This window comes from Centruroides sculpturatus, unplaced genomic scaffold, assembly GCF_000671375.1.
Source record: "Centruroides sculpturatus isolate CEXI.00-Female unplaced genomic scaffold, Cexi_2.0 scaffold114, whole genome shotgun sequence".
Classification (NCBI taxonomy): Eukaryota; Metazoa; Arthropoda; class Arachnida; order Scorpiones; family Buthidae; genus Centruroides; species Centruroides sculpturatus.
Genome location: NW_019384417.1, coordinates 738480 through 762682, shown reverse-complemented (window position 1 = coordinate 762682; position 24203 = coordinate 738480). Strand labels below are relative to the sequence as shown.

At 26.3% G+C, this 24203-nt stretch overlaps 1 protein-coding gene across 1 annotated transcript in view; it reads right to left on the bottom strand.

Annotated features, from left to right (window-relative positions):
- Nucleotides 1-703: 703 nt before the first annotated feature.
- Nucleotides 704-24203, bottom strand: part of LOC111619220 (tectonin beta-propeller repeat-containing protein 2-like) — a 73426-nt gene continuing 49926 nt past the window's right edge. The window contains exons 10-17 of the mRNA XM_023360906.1: nt 23258-23347; nt 19803-20033; nt 13541-13720; nt 11066-11326; nt 7402-7577; nt 4381-4443; nt 4029-4296; nt 704-1014 (exon numbers count right to left, since the gene is read on the bottom strand). Of these exons, the coding sequence (XP_023216674.1) occupies nt 863-1014; nt 4029-4296; nt 4381-4443; nt 7402-7577; nt 11066-11326; nt 13541-13720; nt 19803-20033; nt 23258-23347 (1421 nt within the window). The 3' untranslated portion in view covers nt 704-862. The remainder of the gene's footprint in view (nt 1015-4028; nt 4297-4380; nt 4444-7401; nt 7578-11065; nt 11327-13540; nt 13721-19802; nt 20034-23257; nt 23348-24203) is intronic.

Sequence of the window (24203 nt, the reverse complement as noted above, 5' to 3'; positions counted from 1 at the left end):
GATTTCTATCTCATTACTTACATAACACATCATATATATAATGTGTTTTTCATAAGTATAAGACATTTTATTCCTTTATAATCTAAAATATATCCTTTAATTTTGTATATGTATAAAAATATTTATGAGGTAAGAAAAATTATTAAAATATGCTTAATACAATTTAATTAAAAGCATAATAAAAACTTGCAAAAATATGTAAAGTTCCTTTAAATTAGATGTTATATAGTCATATGTACTATAACTGAAATGATGACTGTCCTTTTTAATATATTGTATATATTAAAAAGAAAAATAAATTTTTTTGAAATTATATTTGTTAATATTTATTTTTCAATAATTAAAAATATTAGAAGTATATCTATGAAAACTCAATAGTCACATCATTCAGTTTCATAACACTCACACACACAAAATGAAATTTTACCTAAAATTTCATTTTGAATTAAAATTTCATTTCATAAGAATGAAATTTTACCTAAAATTTCATTCTTATGAATGAAGTATATTAATGTTAAAAAAACATGCTAAATATTAAAATTTCTACATCTTAGATATTTATTTCACTTGTATTTCAATATTTAAATATATTTTTATATTTATATAACAATTATTGCATCATAATACTGTTAAATAACATTTCTTTAATAATTTTAATAAATATATTTGAACACTAATTATTCATTAATTTACATATACATTTATGTAAACAGTTAAATTATCAAAATAATAAAATAATACAATTCTTATACAACTTATATTATACATAATTCGTTCTCTTAAGAAACTTATACATAAATGGCATTTATTTAATATAATTCATGTTGAAAATTAATTGAAATTAAACAAATTTATATAACTTTTAAATGAATTCCCAATCTTCTTCTTGAACTTTCTCTACAACTGTTGATACAGACTTGAACTTAGCAGAAGAGGATTGTTTTATTACATGCATTTCATGTTGATAGAGTGCCTCATCCAAACCAATAGCATATAATCTTCCATCAGAATTAGCTATAACAAAATATAATTATTTTAATTATTTAGTGTATTTATAATGTAAGAACATTATTTAGATTGATTACAAACATGGCTTAATTGGAATCTGTTATATTCTTTTTAAAGATTATCAAAGCTAAAGAAGGTTTAATTAATAGATTTATTTTTAGCTATTTAGAATGTTTAGCTAAGAGTGAACTGGCATTGGACTAATGGAAAACTGTTAATAGCTGAATTCATTCCTTATAATTTTTTTTATTGTTACAATTTAACAAAATTTGGAATATGCACTTCCAGATTTTGTTAAATTAACCCAAAATTTGTTGCATTAACCCAAAATTGACACTCACTCCACTGAGGATAAATAGCAAATATTCTTTTATTCCTTCAAATATATGCATGTCATACAAAAAGCACACTGCTCCAAAGAACAAAAGAACAGAGAGAAGATGCACCAAAAACTAATACACCATAATGACATTAAAAGTGCATATTACAACAAAAATCAAAAACAGCATTTTGCATTTGTTAGATCAACAATTCTAACATGTAGTACAGTATAGTTTTTTCATTTATCTTAGCAAGGCAAAATGACTCCAAAAATTTTAAAAAGAATTTATTTTGGCATAACCATACACCACAGCAAATCCTCTTTAAAACTTTTGGTTACCATATTATGAAACCCCAAAATGAGAAAACCTTAACCAATTTAGTGCCCGCAATTGAGCATAAAGTACTGAAATTTTTCTGATTAGCAGAGTTATAATAATATACTTTGATAAACCTCAACTCTTGAAACTTGACTTAATAAATTATATTAAGCTATTTTGTTTGAAAATGTGTTTTGGAGCATTAGCAAAATGCCTAATAGCAAAACATGTGAAAAAATAATGTGACTTACAGAAAGAAAATGCCATTCACATATTTTAATTACTGTTAAGCTATGTATATTTGTCACTAGATTTAATTTTTTTAACAATTTACTATTTTGCATTAAGTAAGCAATTGCTTTGACAAATATAGACCAGTGATTTTCAACTGGTATGCTGTGAGAGGATCATAGGTGTGCTGTGAAAATTTTTGAAGGTTATTAAATAAATTATTTTCAAAAGAAAAATAAGTGTATATGTCAAAATTAAAACTTCTTTAAATTTATTATATGAGTTTTTAATTGTTATAATAAATAAATATATACATGTAGTAAAAAATTTATATTTATAAGCAAAATTATATGTGCATAGTATCAGGTTATTTCATTTAAAATGAAATTTTCTTTAAATCAAAAATGTATCTATAATTGTCCACATATAGTTAAAAAATAAAAAAATAAAAAATAATAAAAAATGTATGTATAGTCAAAACGAAATATATTTTCTATAAATGTCCACATTTAGTTCAAATTATTTTAACTTAGAAATAGGGCAGGTTTCTAAAGACAATTATTATGTCACTTTTAAATGCATATTAAGACTTAATGTTAATTGCTTTTATGTGAATAAAATTTATTAATATTAATAACTATTGTTGTAACATGCTGCTATTTTAAGGAACAACAATACTGTTTTATTTAATTCACAAAAAATATAGACAAGATAAATTAGATTAAATGGCAAGTAATATGGCAATAGAATGTTTACAAACACAACTAAGTCGCATAATGTTTTCTGCAGAAATTTAATTATAGTTTCAAGTGTGCTGTGAAACAAAAAAGGTCAGAAAACATTGATGTAGACAGAAAAACTGTAGACGATTAAAAATAATTAAACACACAACAAAAACTAATGCTAATAATAAAGATTGGAAGTGAAATCAGAAACACAAAGCAAAAATTAATTCTAAAAATGTAATATTGGAAATGGAAATGCTACTCAATTGCTAACATAATTGGTTAGGTAGCCAAAATAGCTTCTGAAATCTAAATTTAATGCTACGTTGTTACCAATAAATAAAATATCCCATTTTTACATAGGATACTACCAGAGTGAAGAAAAAATGTCCACTCACTGAAAATGCTAACAAATGGAGAATTTATAAAAATATGTAGAGATAGCAACTTTTTCCTTCCAAAGTAATGATGTATCTAAACAATGAGGATCTGTGATAAACCTTACCCTGGTAACTAAGACCCTACTCTGGTAAATTTCATAAAAATACAAATTCAAAAAAAGTTAAAGAAATTTTAATTATAACCATGAGTCTTAATCTAGAAATAGAGTATATTGAATATGTTAATGCATCTGAATAGAGTCTGTTTAATAATTTACCAATCCATTTCATGTAGTATAAGTTTTTGATTATCCAAAGTACAGTAGTTTCAAACCACATTACTTTGAATAATTGCACAGTAAATTGTCATTAAATAATAATTTACTGTGCAAATGATTCTGTGCTATAACTTTATCAATAACATTGCTATAGTCAAGCTTCTAGCTGGATACTAAACATAAGTAAGAGATTGCAACACAATACTATGTGTACAATTTACAATCTCTAAACAAGAATCAGTTGTGATTCTTTGCACATATTTATTTTTTTTAAATTTGCTATTCATATCATTGGTACTGCAAATAAATATTTACAAATAATAGATAGATAGATATTGCCACTAAATTTTCAATTGAAATAATTTGCATCAAACAACAGTTTTTACAAATGACTATCATACTTTATGGGTACTCATCTGATTATTCCTCATCACTGTAACTCTCATCATTTTTATAAACTTTAAAGAATCTTGTAAATCAAAATTAAAAGAATCAGTTATGGATAAATACAGGCTTTCATAATTGTTTTACTTGAAATCCTTCACTGAGTCTTTTGTAGTGACCAGGATGACATGTGAAGCTATGATACAAGCTTAATAGTTGCATTTATTAATTGCATAATTGTAAATGTTTTGGCAAATGTAGGAAAATCTCCAAAAATTTGCAATCCATTCATATAGTATTATATTTATATAGTAATACAACACTAATTTATATTCTAATGTACTAATTTACATTATTTTAGCTGTTATTATTTGCAAATACCTGATAAAGAAACAGCACTTCCTGGAATTTTTTTCCAATAATCTCCTATATAGTTTTTATCTGTAATTCCAATTCTACAGTAAATACTGTCATTCAATGTTACAGCATAAACAAAATTATTTGTAATGCATAACTGTTTTGCTTGAATTCCTTTAACATAAACCCATCCAGTTCCAATTGGTAAGTCTAGAAATATTCCTTCACGAACATATATATTATGTTTTTTATCAATTGCCCAAATCATAAAATAATTTTGGCCAGCATATATCTATTTAAAGAATAAAAAATAATAATAATTAAAACTTAAAAAAGAAAATAATTTTTAAAAATTATTTTAGAAAAGTTTGCTCACCTTTGTAATACAAATTTGTTTAACTGAATGGGAAGTGGTTCTTGTTTGATGATAACTGTTGCCCTATCATTTAAAAATTATTGAATAATGTTATCCTATAGATTTATAATCATTATGTAATCAAGATACATTAGTAACTATTTTGTTCTTATAACCATAGAATTTCTCTTGTCTATATCATGTTATACAGTGGGTAATCAGTTAACAAACATAATCCATTCCAAGACATTGTTTGCTATCTGAATTGTTCGTTAACCGATTATTGATTTACCATAGGTTTTTATGGGAATTTGATTAATTTGTTCTGGAGACTCCCAAAAATAAAAAAATATATACTTTATTACTATGTTTATTATAGGTAATAATAAAATACATATATACACAGTCTTGCATTTTTATTAGTCACGTTTTTTTTCTGTTTGTGGGTGTTAAAGAATCTGTCTAATGTTGATTGCTTTTCTCTCTTCTTCAGGATTTTTCAGAAGTAATTAATAGCATTATAATTGTAGAGACCCCCAAGCCTATTAACCTCAACCTAGTTTGGATGCCATTTCAAGACCGTTATTCTGACATCCTCCCATTTCTTCAAAAAAATGTTTAATAGCAGATATCGACAATAATTCTTTTTTTCAGAAGAAAATATATCTCACCAAGTTTTTTGGTATTCTTCATTCAAGAGTTCTTGGCATTCTTCTGTAGTCAGATCCATTTCAGGTTCCATTATCAGCTCTTCAATGTTCTTTATTTCTCAGATGTGATTTTTGTTACTCCTTTAGCTGCTTGAGTCTTCTTGATTATACAGTACCTTTCTTAGTTAAGATTGAACTGCAGCCTACTGTAGACTTGTTCAAGCCATACTGCCCAGCAACATCAGACATCTTCTGCCCACTCTCTACCTTTGCTATTATACTCTCACCTTTCGAAAATAAAAACTGACTCAAAACTTAACAAGTGCTCACCCTACAGTCTCACAAATACTATAAAAGAATTGTTTCTGTCAGAAAAATAAAAAAACTGGAATTACAAAGGAGAGTTTCAAAGTTCAGAGGAATACTATCCAATTAGTATATACCAGGTTGAGCATTGATGTCAACATCTCCTGTGCTCTGAAAAGTTTCAAATTGTTGCCTGACGGCAAGAGAAGACAAATCGGTTTTCATTATTTTATGTCACTTCTTCTTGTGTTTGTTCTGTGAGGTGTTCATTATCCGATCATGTGTTCGTTATCTGAACATAAAAATCTTTTGCAAAAGTGTTCATTATCTGATCACCCACTGTACTTATATGTCTATACTAGGTTTGGCAAATTTTTTTGGAAATAATCCAAAAATTGATTCATGTCCAAACTTCTGAAGTTTAATAACTATATTTTAAAAAATTAAATAATATTACATTAGACAGAATAAATTAGAAAACATGATAAGCATGTTTATATATGAAACAATAAAAAGAACATTTAACTGAGAATAACTATTATTTTACTAGGAATGTTCAGGATTGACTCGAGGCTTTTGTTTCCACAGAGAAAACAAAAAGTAGTACACCCACCAAACTAAGTTTTTCAGGGTTTTTGGTGCTTTCGGGCATTCACAAACAATTTTTACATAAAATTGTTTGTGAATACCCAATGAAAGCACCACCATAGGGCTCGAAGCAGTAGTTAAATATGGCTATAGGATATGATAGTTATTGTAAGAAAAATTTTTTATCATTGTTTTATTGTAAAAAAATGCCAGATCTTAAAATAAAAGATCAGAGTTTGATCAATTTCAACTTTGTGTTAATTTTTTCAATAATCTATTTATGTTGTTTTATGAATAATTTATTATATCTTCAAGCCAACTTACTGTTACTTCTCTGTTGGATGGCAAAAAGGATTAAAGAAAAAGACTTTAAAATATGTCTACTTAATTTTCAATTAAAGTAATAAACAAAAAGTAAAATACATCTGGATACAAGTCCAATTTTGCTTGCCATGTCCAATCACCAGGAACAACTACTTCCATTGCAGAGACAACCTTTCTTTAGAGGCAATGCCTCTGCACAAATATGTAAAACAGAGAAATAAAATACAAAGAAATATTATATTTTTAATTGTGTTGGGATTGTTACCTGTGAACATTTTAAGCTGTTTTACATATTTGTGCAAAGGCATAGCCTCTAAAGAAAGGTTGTCTCTGCAATGGAAATAGTTGTTCCTGGTGATTGGACATGGCAAGCAAAATTGGACTCATATCCAGATGTATTTTACTTTTTATTAAATTGTAATTCTGCCAGCCCTTTTCTACAAAGAAATAAGGTAATAAAGTTTAAAATGTAAATCACAGTAAAAATTTTCCTCTAAGTTTAGAATCTACATTATGAAAAATATTTAAGTAATCTTATCAAATTTTTTAAAAATTCATCATCAAATGATAGATCAACCACACTTATTCTTATCATTGTTATGACTGAAATATTTTATTCAATTTTCTATTTAAAATGAGAGAGGAATAAAACATTGTGATCAATAAACTTTTATTTTACTAAGTTCACAAAATAAAAAATAACTGGACTGGATCATATTTTAGTGACATTCTCCAAGGATAAATAAATTTCATTTGAATTTTTAATACTGCTATTTTTTAATAACTTCTTTAGCCTGAAGATAAAATTTTAAAACCATGATTTTTTGAGCCAACTGGCTAGTTGCAGAACAACAATATTATTCAAAGAGTCAGTTGTTCTATTATTTATATACTATTTTTTTGTTTAAAAAATATTTAGCATTATTTTATTTTATTTAAGTTTCAAAATTAGTTATCTATTTTCTTTGCATGATTCTGCTTTCAGTCACAGAAATAGATTTACTTTCATTAATCTATCTTGTCAGAGTAATTAATTAGAATAATAAATATTTTAATATTTATCTACACCTACAATCAATTAATAAGGCAAATATTTTGACTTAATTATACAATATAAACAAATACAAAATTTATATCTATGAAATATATATAAACATAACATATTCAGTTATACCTGTACAAAAGCTTTCATTTCATGTTCAGCATTTAAATCAACAGGAATCCATGCTTGATTAAGTGTCCGAACAGAAGATAAAGTAAGAGGTCCAGCACGAAAATAACAAATTCCTTCATTATCACAAGCCCAAACTGTATTTTTCCCACAAGTTATGTGAACTAAGTGTATATTTGCTATTTACAAACAAAAATTATATTTATAAATTAATTTTATCAAGATACAACACAATAATAAATACAATTATTATTCCTATAATTTTTGAAATTTATAATGAAATAAAGAATTTAAAAAACTGCCACTGTTTTATTTAAATTCTATTTGTTTAATTATACAATATTACAAATTTAATATTAATTATCCAATAAGTTTACATCTTTTCTGTCTTGTTAAACAACTATAAAGTTTTCTATTTAGTGTGTTTATTTATTAATAAACTGCAATGTATTCAAAGATAACAAAATTCATTAACAATAAAAACAGACTACAAAAATTAGATATGGCAGACATCTTTTGGACAGAAAACAAAAAAGAAATACAGTTTATATAAAACTGATGACTACAAGCATAGCAAAAGTATAAAAATATAAAGAATAAAACATAATAAACAACAATATTTTTAATTAATATGCATCTATGTCCTTAATTTAATCAAAATTATTCTTTTTATCACTATATCAGTGTATTTCTATTAATAGGACCTATCATACTGGTGTACAAGATTGCAGACTCACAGTTACACAGATTAAAATTGTTTTATTTTCAATTACCTGCAATTACCAGGTAATTGAAAATAAAACAATTTTAATAGAAATACACTGATATAGTGATAAAAAGAATAACAATATTTTTGTATTTAGCTATTTTATATTTTAAACATATTGAGGTAGGAAACAAACATTTCATTCAGTAATATTTCTTCCATCAGATTCAAAAAATAACTTTGCCTTTTTTACAGTTTATTTAATCCATGTTATTTAGGTCTATTTATATTCCCTCTAAAATATTTCATTCTATGTATGTGACTCAAAATATAATGATCATATTTAAAGAGTAGGTGTTCAGAGCTCTCTATGGAAACAATTATTGGACAAATCTCAACCAAATTTGGTACACATGTTGTCCTGAGTATGCAGTTTTGATTTTAGAGGAAAAAATTTTACTTTAAAATTCAGTCTCTAGATGAAATTTGTCACTACTTTCTCTTTACATACATTTTCTAACATATTTTGGGAGTAAAAAGAATCACAAAATGCAAACTCAGATCTGAAAACCATAAATTTATAAACAATTACATCATCATCAGACCTCCAGTTTTAAAAATTTCTATCCTCTCTTCCACTTGATTGTTATTTGCTTTTGTTTTTAAGGTTTTGTAACAAAATAACAATTGCTTACTATTTTGTTATAATTGAATCATGTATTCCATAAGGGGCCCAACTCCCATATTGTAGCATTTTACATTTTCATGTTCAAAAACACTATTCTATGCATGCATCTGTGGAAGGAAAATAGTGGCCTAGCTCCACACCTTCACATGTAAAATAAAGATCCAGATATTCCATGGACTGGAAGACAGACCCAACTCATCAGAATTGGTCAATATTGGAGTCCAACAAGAAATTTTGTAAAAACTAACACTGTGATAACACAATTGATGTTCACAAATAAACTATAGAGAAAATGTTTTACTTAAGACAACTTTGGTTGTATGTTTCTGGTATTTACAGTGGTAAATCAACAAAGTAAACTATGTTTTAGTAGCTTGAAACAGAGGCAAAGAAAGGAGTTAATGAAGTAATATGTTCTTTATCAAATATATTAATGAAAAAATAGATAAAATGTCAAAACTTTGTATCTTTCCAGTGATGGTGCTGAAGGTCAATGATAAAAGAAAAACGATACCATGATTGTATTTCTTTTATCATTTATAAAAACTGGGTAAATTCTTATTGAATTAGATATATAAGATAATAAGATAATATTTTTCAACCAATGCTAAACAATTATAATTTCTTTTAATAATTTATTAAATAATTTAGAACCGTTTGGAAGAAAAGAACTAACCCAGAGTGAGACTAGTTCTTTTCTTCCAAATGGTTCTAAATTATTTAATAAATTATTAAAAAATGATTATTTTTAATTTAGATATGAGATGACACCTAACATCTACCTCTAATACCAAATTACTTAATTTCTAATCATTAATAATAGAAAATTTATAGCCAAATTATGGCAATTGTTTGGTTAAATATAAAATTCATTTTTTAATCTTTTTTTTTTGTGTAGATTTTCACATTACATTTGATTTTCATTTTGCTTTCTGATTAACTATTTTGTTCAATTTTGGTTTTGTGTTAGATTAAATAAATGAATATGAAAAATGAAGTGACTTTTAATTACTTTATAGTAAAAGTAACTCTTAATTACGAGTTAAGTTAGGTGCTGATATACAATTTTTAGTCAAGCAACTGATTGTCATTACATGCTTACTACAGCAACTGAACAATCAGCCAACCACAACATGCACATACATGCATCTGAATTATCTTGTATCATCATGGATTTTGAAGAGGTATCTTGTGTGTGCATGTATGCAAGTTCTAGAGATTCAAAGAAAAAAACTAAAGTGAGGAAAAAATATATGCAAACATATATATTATTAAGTAATAATGCTCTCCGACCTCAGTTAGTAGAAATATACTGTACAAATTCACAAAACATGACTTATTAATTAATAAACTATCTTACAACATAATTTAACAAATAACAATATAATGAATATTATGAATTTGCTTCTTCTCCCAACACTATTATAGCAAACACCAAAACTTAACTGAGTTGTTGGACTGTTTAGTTTGGAAGTGTGGACACATTTAAACATGCAGATCTCATCATAGTTGTGGAATTGTTGATACAAACCAAATATTCAATTGACAGAACTGTTGCATGTGGGTGCAATCCCATAGGAGTCTTTANATTTATAATTTTTTTTTTTTTAAGTTTAGAATATTACTTTAGAATTTTTCAATATGAGTAACAAAAAGCATTTAGATAATTGATCAGTGGTCAATATCAAAGTACAGTGAATTATGGTCAAATTTTCTGTTGATGATGATCATAAATACTGCAGAAATATTAATTCTATCAAGTAAGTAATTAAAAAATTAATACTTCATCTTATCAAATTTATTTTATGCATTTTCATCATTTATTTAGTATGATATGAAAGCCTATTATATTGTATTTCTATTTTACTTTGTTTTTTTGCATGATGTGTTTTGTAACTGTCATTGTATATGATTCATTTCTAGTAATATATAAAATAGTTACTTCTATTTAGACCTACTTATGGTAAAATTTTTATAATTAAGTTTTGCAAATTTAATATTGCATTCTAGATTTATAGTGTGTATTCCCAAAATATAATAAAGTTTAAAAAAGGCTATTCTGTATTTTCCACTGGTATAATTATTAATTAATTAAACAAATTGTTAATCAAAATTTCAAGCTAAGAATAGTTCTTCCTTAAAGAAGGAATGATTATGACAATTCAATATTTAAATCTATAAATAAAACATTTATTGTGAATATTATCATTAAAATGGTTAATAAAAAAATCAAAAAATTACACTGTAAAACTATTAATATAAAATATACTTACCCAACTGTGATAAATCTAATTTTTTCCAATTAATTTCTTCCAGATTGGTACAAAAAATTTCATTTATTATAAAAATTTTACCTAGTGATGTTAATATCCATAATGCTTCTGGAGCTGATGTTAAACAACTAATTTTATCACGCAAATCAGGTGGCTTAAGTATCAACGGTTTTTCAGTTTCATTAGAAAAATGTAATATATCATTATTTTTTAACAGTCCCCAAATACCACCTGAAAGATAAAAATAAATATTTAAAATATAGTTAATTTAAGGAATGATAGCTATAATTTTGGGATATTGGAAATGTGGATGAAGAATATCTCTTAAAAGTATCAGCCACTGATCTTAGAATCAGGACTTTGAAAACATTCCTTCGTGTATCAAGAAGATGGTATGCACTACCATAATAATTGGAGTCATAATAATAAGTGAAGATTAATCTAGATATATTTTAAAAATATTAAAGTCAACTAAACTGATTTCAAAGAATACTATTGCAAAGCCTCACAAGTTATTTTATTTGTAAGTAGAACATGAATCTGATGAATATGACAAGTGCTTCTGTGAGATTCAGAATATTTTGGGATAAAATATTCAAGATAATATAGAAAATCTTTTAAAAATTAAATAATATATTTCAAAAAATTTTTATCAAAGCAAAAACATCAAAGAGAACAAGGAATAAATGTATCCTATGTTGACAGTAAGTTCCTGATAGAGATTTTTATCTCCCATGACTAAAAGGGCTGACTAACTCGAAAGACTCATCAACCACACCCAGTCAGATGCTCTTAATCCTTAATCTCTATTGGAGGAGAAGGGGAGTATAAATAAAAGATACGCACTAAACTCAGGGCAATTCAGCTCTTCAGCATGTCTTTGTTTAACTAAGTGCCATAGTTCCTCATACAAGTAACTTCCGCCCAAGATTATGAATCGCATAAGTCAAGTTATCACAGATGTGATATAATACAATATCGTTTATAAACTCTCTCTCTCACTCTTTAGGGACCTAATTTAAGGATTAATCATAGATAGATATATTTTAGTTTGTTCATTTGTATTCTTTGTTATTTGTTAAAATATTTGTTAATTTGTTAATGGGACTTGATTCTAGTTTCCTTGGACTCCTATCACTTACTCATGTGTCTCCCTACTCAAACAAGCACTACTAATTGAAATAGAAAAATAGTGAATTAAACCGCGAAATAATAGTTTAACTGGTGTCAACATCCTGACATGGATCTTGATTTTACAATCTAGATCCTTATTGACACTCATAGGTTAGCCATTCATTGACGTAGAGATCGGATCTCATGATCTTGTGCAGATTAAGTGGTCATTAGGATTCACCCGTGACCCTCTGCTTATCTCACACTTCCAATGTCAAACAATTTTTACTGTTTACCTTTTTAATGAATAATTTATAATTTTTATTTCGAATGTTATTTGTTTATTAATAATTTAGCCAAATGAATATGTTTAACCAGTTTAAGTTTTATTCGTAATGCTTTAGATAAAATGCTAATAGTCAGTTAGCTATGAAAGACTGCTGATAAAAACATTCTTTAAAACTGGAATATCATAAAAAAATCACTTAACAGTTAATCATCACCTATTATCATAAATTATTTTTTAAAATATTTTATACAAATAATACAAAATTTTAATCATTTCAGAAATTTAATTTAGAATCTCTCATATATGTTTGAAATTTCAGCAAGATATTTTCTAGTTCAAAAAGTTATGAAGGACAAGGAATGGCATGCAGTAATGTTATGAAAGAAAACAAATTAATATAAAAGGAAAAATGAGAAAATAACTGATATTAAAAAACTTTACACAGTATATAATAAAAAATAAATGCAAATAATCTTTGATAACTAATAAATATTTTCGTCAATGTACACAATTGGGTATGTTTTCATATACAGTAGAGCGTCGTTTATCTGAAGGTCAGTTATCCGAAGGAATTTCAGTCGACAAATTTAAATTTTCGCCAGTGCTGTGGCGCCGTAATCTTTGGCTATGTCTTCGGCTACTCAAATATTTTACGTTTTTTATACTAAATTAACTANTTTTTAATAACTTCTTTAGCCTGAAGATAAAATTTTAAAACCATGATTTTTTGAGCCAACTAGCTAGTTGCAGAACAACAATATTATTCAAAGAGTCAGTTGTTCTATTATTTATATACTATTTTTTTGTTTAAAAAATATTTAGCATTATTTTATTTAATTTAAGTTTCAAAATTAGTTATCTATTTTCTTTGCATGATTCTGCTTTCAGTCACAGAAATAGATTTACTTTCATTAATCTATCTTGTCAGAGTAATTAATTAGAATAATAAATATTTTAATATTTATCTACACCTACAATCAATTAATAAGGCAAATATTTTGACTTAATTATACAATATAAACAAATACAAAATTTATATCTATGAAATATATATAAACATAACATATTCAGTTATACCTGTACAAAAGCTTTCATTTCATGTTCAGCATTTAAATCAACAGGAATCCATGCTTGATTAAGTGTCCGAACAGAAGATAAAGTAAGAGGTCCAGCACGAAAATAACAAATTCCTTCATTATCACAAGCCCAAACTGTATTTTTCCCACAAGTTATGTGAACTAAGTGTATATTTGCTATTTACAAACAAAAATTATATTTATAAATTAATTTTATCAAGATACAACACAATAATAAATACAATTATTATTCCTATAATTTTTGAAATTTATAATGAAATAAAGAATTTAAAAAACTGCCACTGTTTTATTTAAATTCTATTTGTTTAATTATACAATATTACAAATTTAATATTAATTATCCAATAAGTTTACATCTTTTCTGTCTTGTTAAACAACTATAAAGTTTTCTATTTAGTGTGTTTATTTATTAATAAACTGCAATGTATTCAAAGATAACAAAATTCATTAACAATAAAAACAGACTACAAAAATTAGATATGGCAGACATCTTTTGGACAGAAAACAAAAAAGAAATACAGTTTATATAAAACTGATGACTACAAGCATAGCAAAAGTATAAAAATATAAAGAATAAAACATAATAAACAACAATATTTTTAATTAATATGCATCTATGTCCTTAATTTAATCAAAATTATTCTTTTTATCACTATATCAGTGTATTTCTATTAATAGGACCTATCATACTGGTGTACAAGATTGCAGACTCACAGTTACACAGATTAAAATTGTTTTATTTTCAATTACCTGCAATTACCAGGTAATTGAAAATAAAACAATTTTAATAGAAATACACTGATATAGTGATAAAAAGAATAACAATATTTTTGTATTTAGCTATTTTATATTTTAAACATATTGAGGTAGGAAACAAACATTTCATTCAGTAATATTTCTTCCATCAGATTCAAAAAATAACTTTGCCTTTTTTACAGTTTATTTAATCCATGTTATTTAGGTCTATTTATATTCCCTCTAAAATATTTCATTCTATGTATGTGACTCAAAATATAATGATCATATTTAAAGAGTAGGTGTTCAGAGCTCTCTATGGAAACAATTATTGGACAAATCTCAACCAAATTTGGTACACATGTTGTCCTGAGTATGCAGTTTTGATTTTAGAGGAAAAAATTTTACTTTAAAATTCAGTCTCTAGATGAAATTTGTCACTACTTTCTCTTTACATACATTTTCTAACATATTTTGGGAGTAAAAAGAATCACAAAATGCAAACTCAGATCTGAAAACCATAAATTTATAAACAATTACATCATCATCAGACCTCCAGTTTTAAAAATTTCTATCCTCTCTTCCACTTGATTGTTATTTGCTTTTGTTTTTAAGGTTTTGTAACAAAATAACAATTGCTTACTATTTTGTTATAATTGAATCATGTATTCCATAAGGGGCCCAACTCCCATATTGTAGCATTTTACATTTTCATGTTCAAAAACACTATTCTATGCATGCATCTGTGGAAGGAAAATAGTGGCCTAGCTCCACACCTTCACATGTAAAATAAAGATCCAGATATTCCATGGACTGGAAGACAGACCCAACTCATCAGAATTGGTCAATATTGGAGTCCAACAAGAAATTTTGTAAAAACTAACACTGTGATAACACAATTGATGTTCACAAATAAACTATAGAGAAAATGTTTTACTTAAGACAACTTTGGTTGTATGTTTCTGGTATTTACAGTGGTAAATCAACAAAGTAAACTATGTTTTAGTAGCTTGAAACAGAGGCAAAGAAAGGAGTTAATGAAGTAATATGTTCTTTATCAAATATATTAATGAAAAAATAGATAAAATGTCAAAACTTTGTATCTTTCCAGTGATGGTGCTGAAGGTCAATGATAAAAGAAAAACGATACCATGATTGTATTTCTTTTATCATTTATAAAAACTGGGTAAATTCTTATTGAATTAGATATATAAGATAATAAGATAATATTTTTCAACCAATGCTAAACAATTATAATTTCTTTTAATAATTTATTAAATAATTTAGAACCGTTTGGAAGAAAAGAACTAACCCAGAGTGAGACTAGTTCTTTTCTTCCAAATGGTTCTAAATTATTTAATAAATTATTAAAAAATGATTATTTTTAATTTAGATATGAGATGACACCTAACATCTACCTCTAATACCAAATTACTTAATTTCTAATCATTAATAATAGAAAATTTATAGCCAAATTATGGCAATTGTTTGGTTAAATATAAAATTCATTTTTTAATCTTTTTTTTTTGTGTAGATTTTCACATTACATTTGATTTTCATTTTGCTTTCTGATTAACTATTTTGTTCAATTTTGGTTTTGTGTTAGATTAAATAAATGAATATGAAAAATGAAGTGACTTTTAATTACTTTATAGTAAAAGTAACTCTTAATTACGAGTTAAGTTAGGTGCTGATATACAATTTTTAGTCAAGCAACTGATTGTCATTACATGCTTACTACAGCAACTGAACAATCAGCCAACCACAACATGCACATACATGCATCTGAATTATCTTGTATCATCATGGATTTTGAAGAGGTATCTTGTGTGTGCATGTATGCAAGTTCTAGAGATTCAAAGAAAAAAACTAAAGTGAGGAAAAAATATATGCAAACATATATATTATTAAGTAATAATGCTCTCCGACCTCAGTTAGTAGAAATATACTGTACAAATTCACAAAACATGACTTATTAATTAATAAACTATCTTACAACATAATTTAACAAAAAACAATATAATGAATATTATGAATTTGCTTCTTCTCCCAACACTATTATAGCAAACACCAAAACTTAACTGAGTTGTTGGACTGTTTAGTTTGGAAGTGTGGACACATTTAAACATGCAGATCTCATCATAGTTGTGGAATTGTTGATACAAACCAAATATTCAATTGACAGAACTGTTGCATGTGGGTGCAATCCCATAGGAGTCTTTAGGTGTAACTCATGCAACTAAATAGTCAGTCAACTAAAAATTGCATGTCAGCACCTAGTCTTACAAGTTCAAAGTCTTGATTTGAAACTTTTTATAATTAAGATTGTTAATGTACTGTTACCCAATTATTACTGAGTATAAATATTCTAGCTACCTGACACAAAATTAAAGTTACTTTCATCTCTGATCTAAATACTGAAGGCTAAATAATGATTATCAAATATTAATAAAACAATTTTTTCTGGATATATATATGTTACTGGCCAAACCTGATTTCAGGCCAAACTAGTTTATCCTATGCGTGTCAGGATATACTAATTTAGCCTAGGACAATCTAGTTTGGCCTAAATACTTTAGGCTTAACTAGTTTGTCCTAGGCTGAACTGATTTAGAATTATTATTTAAGTCAGGCCTGGCCAACCCAAATTGTTTCGCAGGCCACTTTGATCAAGTGTAACATTACAATGTGCCACAATTTAGGCAAACATGCTTGTAAAACAAATACAAAATGAATAAGATTTCATTGTTATACCAAGAGTTCGTACTCGCACTTGCACATTATAACAATGACACATGCAAATTTTCATTTATTTAATTGTTTTGGTATACACAAAATGGAAAACAAAAGTTTTAATAGATATATAATGTCACTTAGTGTGCCACACAATTTAATGTGATGGGCCACGGGTTGGCCAGGCCTGATTTAAGTATATTAATGGTTAAAATAAAATTAAAAGGCAATCAATTAGATGAACAATATTTATTCAAACATAGTCTACTTAATTTTAAAGAACGGTATTGATTAGAAGTGACACAACACTTGTACAAAACTATAAAATAAAATAAGCTAATCAGTACTTATCAGTTTGTATTTTTTTTATTAAGCCATGCACTTTTAAAGGTAATTAACTTTCGAAAATATTTTCAAAAATTCAAACGAAATAATAAAAATAACTTTTAAAGTCAAACTAAAATTAAAAATGAACTTGTTTGTGTTTCTTAGTGTAACATATAAAATATTTAATCTTTTATTTATTTTTACAAGATGAGTTAAAGTGTACCTAGGTAACCCCAATGGTGGCACTTCGGACTGTTCGTGCTTCTGACGGACTCCTCCCAGAGGGGAGCCATTGGCAGGCCACCCATTGTTTAATTCACTAGTTATTGATTCATGATAGTTCTTGAACAAAAGGAAAAAAAGGAAACGTCTACTAAAAATGTAGTTAACTAACCAAACCAACCTAACCGAAGCACCGCCATTAGGGTTACCTAGGTACACTTTAACCACTGGGTGTACTGTGGTGGCATTTTGAATTACACAAAATTTATTTTACACTGGCACCTATTTGTAGTAAATAAATCAGTTCGGCCTAGGCCAAACTAGATTATCCTAGTATAAACTAGTATATCCTGACGCGTAGGACAAACTAGTTTGGCCTGAAATCGGGTTTGGCCGGTAACATATATAATTTTGAAATCATTAAAATTTTTTTATTCAACGTATTATACAAAAGAAACTATTAATATGAAGACAAAAACAATTATTATAATGCTTCTTAGAAATTATTAATCATTGAATAAATTATTATGCTAGATACAAGCATATAGTGAACAGAAAAGCTAATGTACAAAATATTATTGGGCAAAACTAATAGATAAATAGACTTTGGATAGAAACATATGTACAAAATATTTTTAATCACTTATATCCAGTATAATATTTTTAAAGTAACAATGTGTTAGATTATTAAGATGAAAATCTTAAAATAGTCATCAGATTCTTTTTATATTTCACAAAAAAATTTTATATTTCATAAAATTATAGCTGAAAATTAGGTATTATTTAAATTTGAAGTCGATATTATAATAAGCTAATAAAGTTTCTTTAATACAATATGTTATGTTGACAATGGATAAATATTCCAAAAGTCAATTTAATTCCCTAAAGCAAACTGATGCTATTTTAAAGCTAATTGTAAACTCTGATTACGCATGTGATCTCCAGCAGATGGCAGTAAAAGGGTACTGCTTTTCAATGTGAAAATCCTTTTCCAAAACTTCTTGAAAATGAAAGCAGACAGAATCAAACAGTTTTCTGCATTAGAATTCTATTTAATTTTTCTATTAATGTACAGTTCAAAATTTTGAAAGTTGAATGCATTAATTTTCTATGAATTTTTAAAATCATAGAAAATTAACAAATTTGATTTTCAAAATTCTACATTAATAGAAGAATTAAATAGAATTCTAATACAGAAAGCTGTTTTGTTCTATCTGCTTCCATTTTCAAGAAGTTTTGGAAAAGGATTTCCCATAGAAAAATCTATGGCAAAATCCTTTTCACTTTTTACTACCATTACACTTTTATTTCCATCTGCTGAAGATTGCATGCATAACCTAATAAGTTGCAAACAGCCATATGCATTTTAAGATAAACTTCTTATTAATTGAAAAATAATCTTATTTAATTTCTTGCAAAATAATCACTTAAAATAGTTTATGTTTTAAATATCAAATAATAATGTTTGATATTAAATATAAATGAATACATTTGTTTATGAATGTTTCATCAAATTACTATATTGTTTTAATTTGAATTTATAATTTTTTTTTTTTTAAGTTTAGAATATTACTTTAGAATTTTTCAATATGAGTAACAAAAAGCATTTAGATAATTGATCAGTGGTCAATATCAAAGTACAGTGAATTATGGTCAAATTTTCTGTTGATGATGATCATAAATACTGCAGAAATATTAATTCTATCAAGTAAGTAATTAAAAAATTAATACTTCATCTTATCAAATTTATTTTATGCATTTTCATCATTTATTTAGTATGATATGAAAGCCTATTATATTGTATTTCTATTTTACTTTGTTTTTTTGCATGATGTGTTTTGTAACTGTCATTGTATATGATTCATTTCTAGTAATATATAAAATAGTTACTTCTATTTAGACCTACTTATGGTAAAATTTTTATAATTAAGTTTTGCAAATTTAATATTGCATTCTAGATTTATAGTGTGTATTCCCAAAATATAATAAAGTTTAAAAAAGGCTATTCTGTATTTTCCACTGGTATAATTATTAATTAATTAAACAAATTGTTAATCAAAATTTCAAGCTAAGAATAGTTCTTCCTTAAAGAAGGAATGATTATGACAATTCAATATTTAAATCTATAAATAAAACATTTATTGTGAATATTATCATTAAAATGGTTAATAAAAAAATCAAAAAATTACACTGTAAAACTATTAATATAAAATATACTTACCCAACTGTGATAAATCTAATTTTTTCCAATTAATTTCTTCCAGATTGGTACAAAAAATTTCATTTATTATAAAAATTTTACCTAGTGATGTTAATATCCATAATGCTTCTGGAGCTGATGTTAAACAACTAATTTTATCACGCAAATCAGGTGGCTTAAGTATCAACGGTTTTTCAGTTTCATTAGAAAAATGTAATATATCATTATTTTTTAACAGTCCCCAAATACCACCTGAAAGATAAAAATAAATATTTAAAATATAGTTAATTTAAGGAATGATAGCTATAATTTTGGGATATTGGAAATGTGGATGAAGAATATCTCTTAAAAGTATCAGCCACTGATCTTAGAATCAGGACTTTGAAAACATTCCTTCGTGTATCAAGAAGATGGTATGCACTACCATAATAATTGGAGTCATAATAATAAGTGAAGATTAATCTAGATATATTTTAAAAATATTAAAGTCAACTAAACTGATTTCAAAGAATACTATTGCAAAGCCTCACAAGTTATTTTATTTGTAAGTAGAACATGAATCTGATGAATATGACAAGTGCTTCTGTGAGATTCAGAATATTTTGGGATAAAATATTCAAGATAATATAGAAAATCTTTTAAAAATTAAATAATATATTTCAAAAAATTTTTATCAAAGCAAAAACATCAAAGAGAACAAGGAATAAATGTATCCTATGTTGACAGTAAGTTCCTGATAGAGATTTTTATCTCCCATGACTAAAAGGGCTGACTAACTCGAAAGACTCATCAACCACACCCAGTCAGATGCTCTTAATCCTTAATCTCTATTGGAGGAGAAGGGGAGTATAAATAAAAGATACGCACTAAACTCAGGGCAATTCAGCTCTTCAGCATGTCTTTGTTTAACTAAGTGCCATAGTTCCTCATACAAGTAACTTCCGCCCAAGATTATGAATCGCATAAGTCAAGTTATCACAGATGTGATATAATACAATATCGTTTATAAACTCTCTCTCTCACTCTTTAGGGACCTAATTTAAGGATTAATCATAGATAGATATATTTTAGTTTGTTCATTTGTATTCTTTGTTATTTGTTAAAATATTTGTTAATTTGTTAATGGGACTTGATTCTAGTTTCCTTGGACTCCTATCACTTACTCATGTGTCTCCCTACTCAAACAAGCACTACTAATTGAAATAGAAAAATAGTGAATTAAACCGCGAAATAATAGTTTAACTGGTGTCAACATCCTGACATGGATCTTGATTTTACAATCTAGATCCTTATTGACACTCATAGGTTAGCCATTCATTGACGTAGAGATCGGATCTCATGATCTTGTGCAGATTAAGTGGTCATTAGGATTCACCCGTGACCCTCTGCTTATCTCACACTTCCAATGTCAAACAATTTTTACTGTTTACCTTTTTAATGAATAATTTATAATTTTTATTTCGAATGTTATTTGTTTATTAATAATTTAGCCAAATGAATATGTTTAACCAGTTTAAGTTTTATTCGTAATGCTTTAGATAAAATGCTAATAGTCAGTTAGCTATGAAAGACTGCTGATAAAAACATTCTTTAAAACTGGAATATCATAAAAAAATCACTTAACAGTTAATCATCACCTATTATCATAAATTATTTTTTAAAATATTTTATACAAATAATACAAAATTTTAATCATTTCAGAAATTTAATTTAGAATCTCTCATATATGTTTGAAATTTCAGCAAGATATTTTCTAGTTCAAAAAGTTATGAAGGACAAGGAATGGCATGCAGTAATGTTATGAAAGAAAACAAATTAATATAAAAGGAAAAATGAGAAAATAACTGATATTAAAAAACTTTACACAGTATATAATAAAAAATAAATGCAAATAATCTTTGATAACTAATAAATATTTTCGTCAATGTACACAATTGGGTATGTTTTCATATACAGTAGAGCGTCGTTTATCCGAAGGTCAGTTATCCGAAGGAATTTCAGTCGACAAATTTAAATTTTCGCCAGTGCTGTGGCGCCGTAATCTTTGGCTATGTCTTCGGCTACTCAAATATTTTACGTTTTTTATACTAAATTAACTTCATAAGTATAATTTTTTATTGTTTTTATATTTTTTAATATATTTATTTTGTTTGTACAAAATAAAAAAATAATTTTTAACGATACAATAGTCTTTGTTAGGCTTAACATCGACGAAAATTCAACTCGAAGCGACACGCAACGGAGAAAAATTTCAACACGGGATAAATTAATATATTTTCCCGTACATAATTGGTTATCCGAAAAATAAGTTATTCGAACAACCCCAGTCCCCAATTGATTCGGATAAACAACGCTCTACTATATTTATAAATTAATTCACTACACAAACATGTATACATACTGTATTAAAAATAACTTCAAAAATAATTTTTTTCTACAGGTATTTCAATCTATTTTTTATTATTGAAAATAATATTTTGATGGATGATGTCTATGTTATAACCTGGATCAATACTCTAACTATGCAATAGACATGCTGGTTTTATATGGACATTTTTTTTAAACAGGAAATGCTTTAATAATAAAGAAAACTGTATAAAATCAGAAAACAAAATAGTCCAATGAAAGTTTAACAGTTTACAAAAAATTTTCAAAATTATATTTGCTTGAAAAATGATATTTGCTTAATATTTTAATTTCATCATAATTTGTAATAATAATAACTGAAAACATTTCTAATTGTGCATCTGTAATTTATGCACCTTTAACACTTTTTTATTCACTTAAAACAACTATTCGGTGATCCATTTCTCAAATATAGTAAATGACAATTTTACAATTATACAAATTAAGGAAGTTTTAACTCTTTTATCTAATTTGAAAGGATAACTGAGGAATACAGTTTCAAAAACACAGCTAAGTCCATTTTTCAAAAAGTTAGCTAAGCACTTGATCTTACATATTTTTCTGCTCTTTTCTATGATGATTGTTATAGATTTCTACACTAATCACAGAAAAATAGAGATAAAAATTGGAGGTTAGTTTCAAAATCAGCCATATTCACAGCCTTTATGATCCAGATCCAAAAAAAATGGAGCTGGCTTTTTTCTCAAAACCTCAATTATGTTTAGCTACACCTCGATTATGTTTAGCTACAATAATTTGGAATTCAATTATCATCATAATTCTTCATTTTTTTCAATTGTACATTAGCAGAATTAAATGTGCTGTCATTTTGTTTTAGAACAATTATCTTACATAATAAATGGCATCTTCTGAATAAAAAGATTACAAATATAATCTAGTTATCTAGTTAATTTGGCTAGTATTATTGATTATATTTAGAATGACACATACAAATTAATTTGTTAAACACATGGCACATTTTTAAATAAATCTGAATGGCTTTAACATAGAAAAGTTTATTTTAAAAAATTAAAAACAAAGTCAAAGTTTATAAATTGATTAAAAAATACCTTTTTCAGAAGTTGAACTTTCTGCAGAAATATATTTCAAATTATATGAAATCTCTGTTGTTCCTAAAGGAATTTTTTTCCAATGATGTCCTATTTGTTTCAAAAAATTAATTTATCAATTTAATTAATCAGAAATATTATAAAAATGGTTTATATGACAATATTATATTAAAATACATATTCAAAATATAATAGTCAATTCCTGAGCAAGACAAATTTAAAAGCACAGTTTATCATATAATACTGTAATTTCATATGGATAACCTGCAGGTTATCTGTGTTTAAAAGATAATTTGAACAGAAGTGTTGAATATGTGATGCGATAGATTATAAGCTAATTTGAAATTCCAATCAAAAATTAAAAGAAAGAAACATTAATGGTTCAAATAAATATTAAAATCATTGGCTCATGTCAAAGTTCTAAAAAAGTTGATGATGTATTACAAAATTAAAATATTAAAGTAAGTGAAACTCCTGACAAATCATGTTTAAAAGATTATAAATATTTTAAACAAAATTACACAGAAAATAATATCAATAATTTTCTGAGTTAATTTTATTATTATTACTGGACAAATTAAAACAAATATTGTTTTATCACTATTAAGTCCTGATTTTAACCCTACCAGAGAGCAATAATTCTGCCAAAAATGGGCAAATCAAAGCTATCAACAACCTAATGAATCAAATAAACACAAAATTCATGTGAGAAGGTAATTGTCTAAATAATTCAGATAATTCATTGAAGCAAAGCCAGATTGGCTAAAATTGATAATCCCAGAGTCTACAAAAAACTAAGGTAGGAAACCAAATGTTCCTAGTAGATTAACCAAGAGTTCTTGCTGGACTCTGATGAAGGAGTAATACTTAGTGGGAAATTTTGGATACTGATGCAACAGCTGAATCACCCAAAGAATCTTCGCCAAAGAATGGAGGAAAGACCAAT